Source organism: Ovis aries, chromosome 1, assembly GCF_016772045.2.
Source record: "Ovis aries strain OAR_USU_Benz2616 breed Rambouillet chromosome 1, ARS-UI_Ramb_v3.0, whole genome shotgun sequence".
Classification (NCBI taxonomy): domain Eukaryota; kingdom Metazoa; phylum Chordata; class Mammalia; order Artiodactyla; family Bovidae; genus Ovis; species Ovis aries.
The window spans coordinates 85,762,130-85,775,631 of NC_056054.1; the positions used below are offsets into that span (position 1 = coordinate 85,762,130).

The window sequence follows — 13,502 nt, forward strand, 5'->3', positions numbered from 1 at the left end:
AGGGAAATGATATTAGACAAAAAGCAAATTTGAACAATTTTCTTATTAAGAGTTCAAAATGAGTCATAAGGCAGCAGAGACAACTTGCAACATCAACAATGCATTTGGCCCAGGAACTGCTAATGAACATACATGCAGTGGTAGCTCAAGAAGTTTTGCAAAGGAAATGAGAGCCTTAAAGATGAGGAACACAGTGGCTTGCCATCGGAAGTTGACAGTGACCAACTGAGAGGATCATTGAAGCTGATCTTCTTACAACTACATGAGAAGTTACTGAAGAACTCAATGTCAACCATTTGTTGGTCGTTCAGCATTATACAAAACTGTATAATCCAGCACAGCTTTCCTCATCAGAGAAGGATATAATATCGGGACCAAAGACCCAACTTGGAGTGCTCTCTGTGTTGTACCTCCCTCCTGATGTCAAGCATGTCTATCATAGCATCCTGGTCCCCACACATTCCTCAGAGATACAGCCAACAACAAGGTACACACCTACATGAAATTGCTCGAGGTTACAAACTTCCTCCATCTTGACAAAGCCCTTAGTTAAAATCAGTCTTCACCTTATAAGACCTCTTAGCACACCTCTCGGTCCTACGTAATAACTCCCTCTTGAGATATTTAACTCACATTGGCTCCCAAGAGATCACACACTCCTGATTTCCTTTCACTTTATTAAGCGCTGCTTTTCAGAGTTGTACATTGGCTCTTCCTGATCTCAGAATGTTGCAGTGATCCAGTGCTCAGTCCTCAGACCGCTTCTCTATATACACCTAGGGGATCTCATCCAATATCAAAGCTTTGCATATATAATGCTGATGATATACATCTCTAACCCCGACATCTCCTCAGAGATTCAGGCTCAAATACAAAACTACTATTTGATATATCCACTTGGATGTTTAAAAGAAACCTCCAATGTCCACACTAAGAACTCTTTATTAACCACTTATCCTACCTCACTACTCTCCAATTCTGCCTGATTCTAGCAAACAGCACCATTATCCATTCATTTTTTCAAACTGAAAATACTGGACTCATTCTTGACTTCCTCTTATACCTCACAGTACAAATCCAATTAACCAATGAATCCTATCAGCATTACTTTCAAAATTTATCACTGTAGTAAATTCTATAGTGCACTGCCCACCAGTCCCCCTCATGACTGAGAGTAGCTGTCAGTATTAACTGACAGCTCTCAGTTGAGTCCCTCCCTTTATGTCACCCTGGGCTGAAAAGATTCACCTTGCCTAAAGTCATTCCCTAGGAGCAACCCATGTTCAATAAATGGGGGAAGGGGTGAAGGAGGCAGGGGACAGGTAACAAAGGCCTGGTCTTCCTGCCTCAAGATGGGACAACTCTTTTCTTTAATATTTATTTGTTGCTTTATTTGGCTGCAGGAGATCTTTGATCTTTCAGACTCTCTAGCTGCAGTGCGCAGGCTTAGTTGCTCCGCAGCATGTAGGATCTTATCCCTAACAGGGATCAAACCCACAGTCCCCATACTGCATGGTGGATTCATAACCACTGGGCAACCAGGGAAGTCCCAAGATATGACACTTCTTAAGGGCCTATGTAATAACTCCCTCCTTGAGATATTTGACTCACATTGGCTCCCAAGGAACTCTTAAGATCCAGAGTTCCTCTTGAATTGTCTGAAGCCTCTGTTGTAATTCTATCACAGTTCAACTTCTCCCTCTGTCCACTCCTGCTTATGCCAGGTACTGTCAGGTACCTGCTCTCAGGTACTGTCCCAAGGAGCACTTCCCAGTAAACTTCTCAAGAATGAATCTGAGTAGTAGAGGCAGTTCTCATGGAATACAACCTATGGCAGCTGGTACCACAAATGGTCTTAGGAAGCTTACTGTGCATGAAACACCATCACTGGTGGTAGATGATTAACTGGGATGGGAAGAGAATGCACTGGTTAATTATAAAAACTATATAACTGGATGGATGTTGATGGAAGCATGACTGCACTAGAGAAAAACAATGAAAGGCTGAGAATAATACAGCACCAAAAATGGGGTATATACATACCATGGAATATTAATCAGCCTTAAAAAGGAAAGATGCTAACATATGCTACAACATGGAGGGAAGTGAAGTGAAGTGAAAGTCGCTCAGTTGTGTCTGACTAACCCCACAGACTATACAGTGAATGGAATTCTGTAGGCCAGAATACTGGAGTGGGTAGCTGTTCCCTTCTCCAGGGGATGTTCCCAACCCAGGAATCAAATCCAGGTCTCCCACTTTGCAGGCAGATTCTTTACCAGCTGAGCCACCAGGGAAGATACATGGATGGATGGTGAGAATATTATGCTAAGTGAAGTCAGCCAGTCACAAAAAGACAAACACTGTATGATTCCACTTCCGTGAGAGACACAGAGTCATCAGAATCATAGAGACAAAAAATAGAATGGTGACTGTCAAGGCCAGGAAGAAGGAGGGAATGAGGAGTTACTGTTTAATGGGTATAGAATTTCCATTTTAAAGATGAAAGAGTTCCTGAAATGGACAGTGGTGATAATTGCACAAATGAATATTATTATTAAATGCATTTAATATAATTAAATATTAAGTGCATTTAATATAAACATTAAATACAAACATGAACAAAGCTAGTGGAAGTGATGGGATTCCAGTTGAGCTATTTCAAATCCTAAAAGATGATACTGTGAAAGTGCTACACTCAATATGTCAGCAATTTGGAAAACTCAGCAGTGGCCACAGGACTGAAAAAGGTCAGTTTTCATTCCAATCCCAAAGAAAGGCAATGACAAAATATGCTCAAACTACCATATAATTGTACTCATCTCACACACTAGTAAAGTAATACTCAAAATTCTCCAAACCAGGCTTCAGCAATACGTGAACCATGAACTTCCAGATGTTCAAGCTAGTTTTAGAAAAGACAGAGGAACCAGAAATCAAATCACCAACATCCACTGGATCATCAAAAAAGCAAGAGAGTTCCATAAAAACATCTATTTCTGCCTTATTGACTATGCCAAAGTCTTTGTGTGGATCACAATAAGCTGTGGAAAATTCTGAAAGAGATGGGAATCCCAGACCACCTGACCTGCCTCTGGAGAAATCTGTATGCAGGTCAGGAAGCAACAGTGAGAACTGGACATGGAACAACAGACTGGTTCCAAATAGGAAAAGGAGTACGTCAAGGCTGTATATTGTCACCCTGCTTATTTAACTTCTATGCAGAGTACATCATGAGAAACGCTGGGCTGGAGGAAGCACAGGCTAGAATCAAGATTGCCAGGAGAAATATCAATCACCACAGATATGCAGATGACACCACCCTTATGGCAGAAAGTGAAGAAGAACTGAAGAGTCTCTTGATGAAAGCTAAAGAGGAGAGTGAAAAAGTTGGCTTAAAGCTCAGCATTCAGAAAACGAAGATCATGGCATCTCGTCCCATCGCTTCATGGCAAATAGATGGGGAAACAGTGGAATCAGTGTCTGACTTTATTTTGGGGGGCTCCAAAATCACTGCAGATGGTGACTGCAGCCATGAAATTAAAAGACACTTCCTCCTTGGAAGAAAAGTTATGGCCAACCTAGAGAGTATATAAAAAAGCAGAGACATTACTTTGTCAACAAAGGTCCATCTAGTCAAGGCAATGGTTTTTACAGTAGTCATGTATGGATGTGAGAATTGGACTATAGAGAAAGCTGAGGGCCAAAGAATGGATGCTTTTGAACTGCGGTGTTGGAGAAGAATCTTGAGAGTCCCTTGGACTACAAGGAGATCCAACCAGTCCATCCTAAAGGAGATCAGTCCTGGGTGTTCATTGGAAGGACTGATGTTGAAGCTGAAACACCAATATTTGGCCACCTGATATGAAGAGTTGAATTTGAAAAAACCCTGATGCTGGGAAAGATTGAGGGCAGGAGAAGGGGATGACAGAGGATGAGATGGTTGGATGGCATCACCGACTCAATGGACATGAGTTTGGGTAAATTCCAGCAGTTGGTGGTGGACAGAGAGGCCTGGTGTGCACAGTTCATGGGGTCGCAAAGAGTCAGACATGACTGAGTGATTGAACTGAACTGAATATAAAAATGTATTTTATACCCATTTGAATGCAGAGTTCCAAAGAACAGCAAAGAGAGATAAGAAAGCCTTCCTCAGTGATCAATGCACAAAGCAAACTAATAGAGGAAAACAATGGAATGGGAAAAACTAGAGATCTCTTCAAGAAAATTATAGATACCAAGGGAACATTTCATACAAAGATGGGCACAATAAAGGACAGAAATGGTATGGACCTAACAGAAGCAGAAGATATTAAGAAGAGGTAGCAAGAATACACAGAAGTATACAAAAAAGATCTTCATGACCAAGAAAACCACGATGGTATTGAAGAGGAAAAGTAATTTTACATAACCTCCTGCTCATTCTGCCTTTGTAACTCAGCTTGCTCCTTACAAAGTCTGGATCACGTAGGTCATGTAGTCTCAGAAAGTGGGGACTTCAAATACTAGGAACTGGAGCTTATCTCACTCACCCTTATCCTGCTCTTTGAAATTCCCAGCCTCTGCAAACCTGCTTAAATATTTCCTGTCCGTGTAAAGGTCAGGCATCCCCTTCCCATCTTGACTACTCTTCCTGCACTCATGAAATCCCTTAGTTTAAACCAGCCTATTAGCAGCTAGTGTTGCCAACTATAGTCTGTCTATAAAAACTCTGTAACCTCTTTGTTTGGGGCTCAAAGCTTGGAGTGTTAACTCCCCTGGGCCCGCAGGCATAAAAACCTGAGTTCTCCAACTCTCTGAGTGTTCTGCTTGGTTTCTCATTACTGGTCTCTGCAACAGTGTGATCACTCACCTAGAGCCAGACATCCTGGAATGCAAAGTTAAGTGGGCCTTAGAACGGATCACTACAAACAAAGTTAGTGAACGTGATGGAATTCCACTTGAGCTATTTCAAATCTTAAAAGATGATGCTGTGAAAGTGCAGCACTCAATATGCCAGCAAATTTAGAAACTCAGCAGTGGCCACAGGACTGTAAAAGTCGATTTTCATTCCAATCCCAAAGAAAGGAAATACCAAAGAATTTTCAAACTACTGCACAATTGCACTCATCTCACATGCTAACAAAGAAATGCTCAAAATCCTCCAAACCAGGCTTGAACAGTATGTGAATTGCAAGCTTCCAGATGTTCAAGCTGGATTTAGAAAAGGCAGAGGAACCAGAGATCAAATTGCCAACATCCGTTGGATCATAGAAAAAGCAAGAGAGTTCCTGAAAAACATCTACTTCTGCTTCATTGACTATGCCAAAGCCTTTGACTGTGTGGATCACAACAAAATGTGGAAAATTCTTAAAGAGATGGGAATATCAGACCACCTTACCTGCCTCCTGAAAACTCTGTATGCAGGTCAAGAAGCAACAGTTAGAACTGAACATAGTAAAACAGACTGGTTCCAAATCCGGAAAGGAGTACGTCAAGGCTGCATATTGTCACCCTGTTTATTTAACATATGCAAAGTACATCATGTGAAATGCCAGGCTGGATGAAACACAAGCTAGAATCAAGACTGTTGGGAGAAATATCAATAACCTCAGATATGCAGATGACACCACCCTATTGCAGAAAGTGAAGAAGAACTGAAGAGCCTCTTAATGAAAGTGAAAGATGAGAGTGAAAATGTTGGCTTAAAAGTTAACAGTCAGAAAACTGAGATCATGGCATCTGGTCCCATCACTTCATGGCAAATAGATAGGGAAACAATGGAAACAGTGAGAGACTTTATTTTGGTAGGGGTGGGGGGGCTCCAAAATCACTGCAGATGGTGACTGCAGCCATGAAATTAGAAGACGCTTGCTCCTTGGAAGAAAAGCTATGACCAACCTAGACAGCATATTTAAAAGAAGAGACGTTACTTTGCCAACAAAGGTCCGTCTAGTCAAAGCTATGGTTTTTCCAGTAGTCATGTATGGATGTGAGAATTAGACTATAAAGAAAGCTGCACACCGAAGAATTGATGCTTTGAATGGTAGTGTTGGAGAAGACTCTTGAGAGTCCCTTGGACTGCAAGGAGATCCAACCAGTCCATCCTAAAGGAAATCAGTCCTGAATATTCATTGGAAGGACTGATGCTGAAGCAGAAACTCCAATACTTTGGCCACCTGATGCAAAGAACTGACTCATCAGAAAAGACGCTGATGCTGGGAAAGATTGAGAGTAGGAGGAGAAAGACAACAAAGGATGAGATGGTTGGATGGCATCACCAACTCGATGGACATGAGTTTGAGTAAGCTCCAGGAGTTGGTGATGGACCAGGAAGTCTGGCATGCTGCAGTCTATGGGGTCACAAAGAGTCAGACACAACTGAGTGAACTGAACTGATTTAATACCACTGAACTGTACACTTAAAAGTGGTTTAAGATGCTAAATTTTATAATACATGAATTTTTATCACAATTTTAAAAATCAGAAAAAAAAACAATATCACTTCCCAACAGCAGAGATTAGTACTATCCCTAAAGACTTACTAAGAAATTCAGGGATGGTGGTCCCCACCACTTAATTCACTAGTATAAGCCCTACAAAAGCTAGGTGAGGAGAAGGATGACAGTGGACGACTTCAAACTCAACCAAGTAGCAGACAAGTCAACTGCAGCTCTAGATCCAGATGTGGTATTTACTAGAGTAGATTAACACAGCCTCAAGGACATAGCATATGGCCATTGATCTGATGAATGTACTGTTTTCCATTTACCAAGAAAGATAACCAGTTGACATTCACGTGGGAAGGGCAATAAATACATTTAAATCTCCCGCCTTCTGTCATAAAGGGATCTGGTCCAACTACACATTCATAGAACATCATGCTGGTCCTCTATATTGATGAAAACATGTTAAATGGACTTGGTAAACAAGAAGTAGCAATATGTTGGAAGCCTTGGTAAGATATCAGAGAAGGCAACGGCAACCCACTCCAGTACTCTTGCCTGGAAAATCCCAAGGACAGCAGAGCCTGGTGGGCTGCCGTCTATGGGGTCACACAGAATCGGACAAAACTGAAGCAACTTAGCAGCAGCAGCAGCAGTTGGTAAGATAAATGCCTCCAGAGAACGAGAAATAATAAAGTCAATAAAGATTCAGGGGTCTACCACATCAATTAAGTATTTCCATAACCAGTGGTCTGGGGTATGTCAGGATATGTCCCACCACCACCACCAAAATAAAGGGGAAATGACTGAATCTCATACCTCCCTAAGAGGGAAACCAACATCTGAGGCTTCTGAGTTCTGGAGGTAATATATTTCAAAACTGAGAAAACTGCTCTGACTCACTTTTGAGAAACAGGAAAGGCTAACAGCATTCTATGGGGACCATAATGGGCAAGAGCTCTTCAACAGCTATAGAGCAAGTGGCCCTGCCTCTTGGGCTACCTGACCCAGCAGACTCTATGGTATTGAAAGTATCAGAAGTATGAAAAGATATTATAAGAAGTTTATAGTGAGCCCCCAAAGGAGAGTCTGCAGGAGAAAACTGTAACAGTTCCTGACATGCTATGGGACCCTGATAGAAACAGAGTCCTTAAATATGGGACTTCAAATGATTACCCAGGGCTTCCCTGGTGGCTCGGTGGTGAAGAATTTGCCTGCCAATGCAGGAGACATGGGTTTGATCCCTGGACCAGGAAGGAGGAGCCCACATGCCACAGAGCAACTGAGTCCAGGCACCACAACTATTCAGCCAGTGCTCTAGAGCCCAGGAACTGCAACTACCGGAGCCCAGGTGCCCTAGAGCCCGTGCTCTGCAACAAGAGAAGCCACTGCAACTAGAAGCCTGCGCACCACAGCTAGAGAGTAGCCCCTACTCACTGCAACTAGGGAAAAGCCCACGCAGCAATGAAGACCTAGCACAGCCAAAATCAATATAGCAAAATTAAATTAAAATGAACACACAGCCATGGTTGACTATCATGAGTTGGGTTCTATCAGACTCACCAAGTCATAAGTTTTGGTGAGTCCAGGAGCAATCTCCATAATGGAAGAGAACACCTGAGATCAAGCATAAGCAGAACCAGAGTGCAAACAAAACAAAGAATGGTTCCGATCTCCACACTTCATCACTGTTATACCATCACCTCTCCTTAAACTCATTCCTATAAATACATGGAAGTTCATTATTACCAGCCAACACAGGTGGAAAAAGGATGAGCTTGGTCCTTGGATGGGTTTCTGAGCATGTGAATGCAAATCGAAAATAGCTTGATGTGCACTATAATACCACTCAAGAACAGTCCAGAAAGACAGCAATAAGGGGAGAGAGAGAAGAATGTCAAGTTGTGTACCTGATCATTCACTTTATGTAGAAAAAGAAGTAGACAGAAATAACAATGTATAGAGACTTGTGGACAGTGATGAGTAGCTTGTTTGGATGATCAGTAGCCTGGCAAGAAAAAGATTAAAAGATCAGAGACACAGAGGTCTGGGGAATATGCATGAGGATAGATCTATGGAAGTGAAAATATTTTCATTTTGTACAGTTGCTACTGTGGAAGAGGTACAAAATAACCAAGTAGATACAGTGACCCAGCCAGCTGAAGTCAGCCAGACTCTCTCATCAGCTGACATATGAACAGCAGTGCTGACACAGCAGACTCAGGGATAGAACAGCCATGGTGGTGGAAACAGACGCCATCCGTGGATGCATGGATGCACAGGACTTCCCTGGTGGCTCAGACGGTAAAGCATCTGCCTACAATGTGGGAGACCCACGTTCGATCCCTGGGTTGGGAAGATCCTCTGGAGAAGGAAATGGCAACCCACTCCAGTACTCTTGCCTGGAAAATCCGATGGACAGAGGAGCCTGGTAGGCTACAGTCCATGGGTCACAAAGAGTCAGACACGACTGAGCAACTGAACTTTTTTTCTTTCTTTTCTTTCATGGATGCATATCCATCGGTATGGGTTCCACTTTCCAAGCCTAATATCGCTACTGATGCTTCCAAATGCCCAACCTACTGCCACCAGACACCAAAGCAAACATCATCCTTTCAGGGAACCTACCAGCCACTGAGCAGCAAGTCCATTACCCTGAAGCTATTCTACCCTGAAAGTGTTTCATCTTCACTGGAATTGACACACTCTAAGTATGTGTTTGCCTTACTTGCCTGCAAAGCCTCAGCTGGCAGGACAATCCAACAGTAAAGGGTGTTTGATTTCACAACATGTGTATATAGAGTACACTGCATTGGACCAAATGTCCTATTATACTCCAAAGGGGCCATATAATGATAACAGGACCCACCAGGCCTATCACATAGAGCACTAACCAGAAGCTGCTGGCCTGCTGTACAGACAAAACAAGTAAGTGGTGTTCTTCCAAGTGAGGGCTTAAAAGTAATACCTTTCATGAATGGCATCCCATTTTCAAAGACACAGTATACATACTAAAGCAGTATTCATGTTAATGTTCCTATATTCCTACCACTCCTCTCTGATTCCTACCTCTCTCTAACGTTTATTCTCTGATATCCCTTCTTGGGTAAGCAGAAGCCTAACACACTTGACAGATTGAGGTACAGGGTCCTAGAATTCTGGCTTACCAGAGACTGTCCTAAGAGACAGGATCCAGGGACAAAAGGAAATTAAAGTCAAGGAAATGGCTTGCTTGGCATCAATCTGAAAAGACTAAGCCGACTGGGAGGATATAGGATTGAGATGAGATAATCAAACCAGAGCAATACATTTTTGGAGTATAGAACTCAAGGAACTTCCTGAGCCATGGGGACGATTTGGACCTCTAATATAGACAAACACACACACACAGACACACATACACACACATCTCACTGGTAGAGAGCTGAACAAGTCGGTTAATATCAGAAGACTATTTTGCACTGGAAATGAGATGATTGTTTTCTCTTGGTATTCTGAAACTTCCAACTAAACAGTTTTTAAATAATCAAGTCAAGATTCATCTAGAGAAGAAAGGCATCCCTAATTTAGGCAAGGTACTAAAACAATCAGCTGAAGTGTAAACCCATGGATCAAGGTCTGACTCCCCCTCAGTCTTTGGTGTGGGATCGCAGCTCTGGGAACCCAGGTGTGCCTGTCATTTGAAGAGAACTTGGAAAGCATGAATCGTGGGTGGCAAATGACTAGAGAAAAGATAATGTCATTGACACTTGCATTCGCAAAGGCTAATGAAGCCTATGAAATTCTGTGCCAGTTCAGTAAATGGTGAATGAGTCACCAGAAACCCACTCAGTTCAGTTCAGTCACTCAGTCGTGTCAGACTCTTTGCAACCCCATGAATCGCAGCATGCCAGGCCTCCCTGTCCATCACCAACTCCCAGAGTTCACTCAGACTCACGTCCATCGAGTCAGTGATGCCATCCAACCATCTCATCCTCTGTCATCCCCTTCTCCTGCCCACAATCCCTCCCAGCATCACAGTCTTTTCCACTGAGTCAACTCTGCATGAGGTGGCCAAAGTACTGGAGTTTCAGCTTTAGCATCATTCCCTCCAAAGAAATCCCAGGGCTGATCTCCTTCAGAATGGACTGATTGGATCTCCTTGCCGTCCAAGGGACTCTCAAGAGTCATCTCCAACACCACAGTTCAAAAGCATCAATTCTTTGGTGCTCAGCTTTCTTCACAGTCCAACTCTCACATCCATACATGACCAGAGGAAAAACCATAGCCTTGACTAGACAGACCTTTGTTGGCAACATAATGTCTCTGCTTTTCAATATGCTATCTAGGTTGGTCATAACTTTTCTTCTAAGGAGTAAGCATCTTTTAATTTCATGGCTGCAGTCACCATCTGCAGTGATTTTGGAGCCCAAGAAAATAAAATCTGACACTGCTTCCACTGTTTCCCCATCTATTTCCCATGAAGTGATGGGACCGGATGCCATGATCTTAGTTTTCTGAATGTTGAGCTTTAAGCCAACTTTTTCACTCTCCACTTTCACTTTCATCAAGAAGCTTTTTAGTTCCTCTTCACTTTCTGCCATAAGGGTGGTGTCATCTGCATATCTGAGGTGACTGATATTTCTCCCGGCAATCTTGATTTCAGTTTGTGCTTCTTCCAGCCCAGCATTTCTCATGATGTACTCTGCATACAAGCCAAATAAGCAGGGTGACAATATACAGCCTTGACATACTCCTTTTCTTATTTGGAACCTGTCTGTTGATCAGTTCAAACTGCTGCTTCCTGACCTGCATACAGGTTTCTCAAGAGGCAGGTCAGGTGGTCAGGTATTCCCATGTCTTTCAGAATTTTCCACAGTTTATTGTGGTCCACACAGTCCACTGGAAAGGGTCAGTTTTCATTCCAATCCCAAAGAACGGCAATGACATAGAATGCTCAAACTACTGCACAATTGTACTTATCTCACACACAGTGAGTGAGTGAGTGAAGTCGCTCAGTCTTGTCCGACTCTTTGGGACCCCATAGACTGTAGCCTATCAGGCTCCTCCATCCATGGGATTTTCCAGGCAAGAGTGCTGGAGTGGATTGCCATTTCCTTCTCCAGGGGATCTTCCCAACCCAGGAATCGAACCCGGGTCTCCCACATTGTAGGCAGACGCTTTACCGTCTGAGACACCAGGGAATAACGCTCAAAATTCTCCAAGCCAGGCTTCAGCAATACATGAACCATGAACTTCCAAATGTTCAAGCTGTTTTTAGAAAAGGCAGAGGAACCAGAGATCAAATTGCCAACATCTGCTGGATCATCAAAAAAGCAAGAGAGTTCCAGAAAAACATCTATTTCTGCCTTATTGACTATGCCAAAGCCTTTGACTGTGTGGATCACAATCAACTGTGGAAAATTCTGAAAGAGATGGGAATACAGACCACCTGACCTGCCTCTTGAGAAACCTATATGCAGGTCAGGAAGCAACAGTTAGAACTGGACATGGAACAACAGACTGGTTCCAAATAGGAAAAGGAGTAAGTCAAGGCTGTATATTGTCACCCTGCTTATTTAACTTATATGCAGAGTACATCATGAGAAATGCTGGGCTAGAAGAAGCACAAGCTGGAATCAAGATTGCCGGGAGAAATATCAATCACGTCAGATATGCAGATGACACCACCCTTATGGCAGAAAGTGAAGAGGAACTAAAAAGCTTCTTGATGAAAGTGAAAGAGGAGAGTGGAAAAGTTGGCTTAAAGGTCAACATTCAGAAAATGAAGGTCATGGCATCTGGTCCCATCACTTCATGGGAAATAGATGGGGAAACAGTGGAAACAGTGCCAGACTTTATTTTGGGGGGCTCCAAAATCATTGCAGATGGTGACTGCGGCCATGAAATTAAAAGATGCTTACTGCTTAGAAGAAAAGTTATGACCAACCTAGATAGCATATTGAAAAGCAGAGACATTACTTTGCCGACTAAGGTCCGTTTAGTCAAGGCAATGGTTTTTCCTGTGGTCATGTACGGATGTGAGAGTTGGACTATGAAGAAAGCTGAGCACCAAAGAATTGATGCTTTTGAACTGTGGTGTTGGAGAAGACTCTTTAGAGTCCACTGGACTGCAAGGAGATCCAAACCAGTCCATTCTGAAGGAGATCAGTTCTGGGTGTTCTTTGGAAGGAATGATGCTAAAGCTGAAACTCCAGTACTTTGGCCACCTCATGCAAAGAGTTGACTCATTGGAAGATTCTGATGCTGGGAGGGATTGGGGACAGGAGGAGATGGGGACGACAGAGGATGAGATGGCTGGATGGCATCACTGACTCGATGGACGTGAGTCTGAGTGAACTCTGGGAGTTGGTGATGGACAGGGAGGCCTGGCGTCCTGCGATTCATGGAGTCGCAAAGAGTCGGACACTACTGAGCGACTGAACTGAACTGAACTGAACCCCATAGTAGGAATCAGCTTTCTCCCGTCTCTGGGAGCGAGTAAGGAAAACTTACTTGTTTTCACGATCCCCTGTTGCAGCAGTGGCCCCAATAAAGCCTTTCCTGAATTTCCTGACTGACCTCTTATCAATTTTTATTGATTAGGGAAACCCAAGAATCCTGGTCCATTAACACCTTTACCTTCTGCCCAGGACCTCTCCGGACAGGCGGGGCCACTCACCTTCTCCCGGGCAAAAGAGGGGTTCCAGTTTTTCAGGCCCTCTTGGAGCTCCAAGATGTCCACCACCCCGTCCCCGTTGTGGTCCAGGTATTGGAAAAGGTTCTTGTAGTGTAAGTGGTCTTCCTCGTCGGTGTGGCAGCTCGCCGCGGGCAGCACGAAGCCCCGCAGCCAGCGCAGCATGGTCCGGCCGGCGCTGCCCCGCGGCGGCGGGGACCGCAGGCCGCCTCTCCTCCTGGCCCCAGGGAGGGCGTCCCGCCGGCGGCCACGCCACCTGCCGCCTCCTCGACGCCGCAGCTGCTCAGGGTCCGCGCGGTCAGCCGGGCTGCGGCAACCGCCCGACTCAAGCCACCGCGATTCTCAGCCCCCTGAGGCGGGAGGGTCCGCGCCAGTGGCTCTCGGGCGTCGCTTGAAGAGCCTCG

The 13,502-nt window shown here is 43.9% G+C and overlaps 1 protein-coding gene across 2 annotated transcripts in view; it reads right to left on the reverse strand.

Annotated features, from left to right (window-relative positions):
- LOC101121385 (mitochondrial adenyl nucleotide antiporter SLC25A24-like) overlaps positions 1–13,263 on the reverse strand; it is an 83,928-nt gene extending 70,665 nt beyond the window's left edge. Inside the window, exons 1-2 of one of the 2 annotated variants that reach the window (XM_042251693.1) lie at positions 13,084–13,263; positions 3,549–3,554 (exon numbers count right to left, since the gene is read on the reverse strand). In XM_042251693.1, coding sequence (XP_042107627.1) covers positions 3,549–3,554; positions 13,084–13,263 — 186 coding nt within the window. The remainder of the gene's footprint in view (positions 1–3,548; positions 3,555–13,083) is intronic. The other variant, XM_042251698.1, reaches the window with a different exon arrangement.
- Positions 13,264–13,502: the final 239 nt, after the last annotated feature.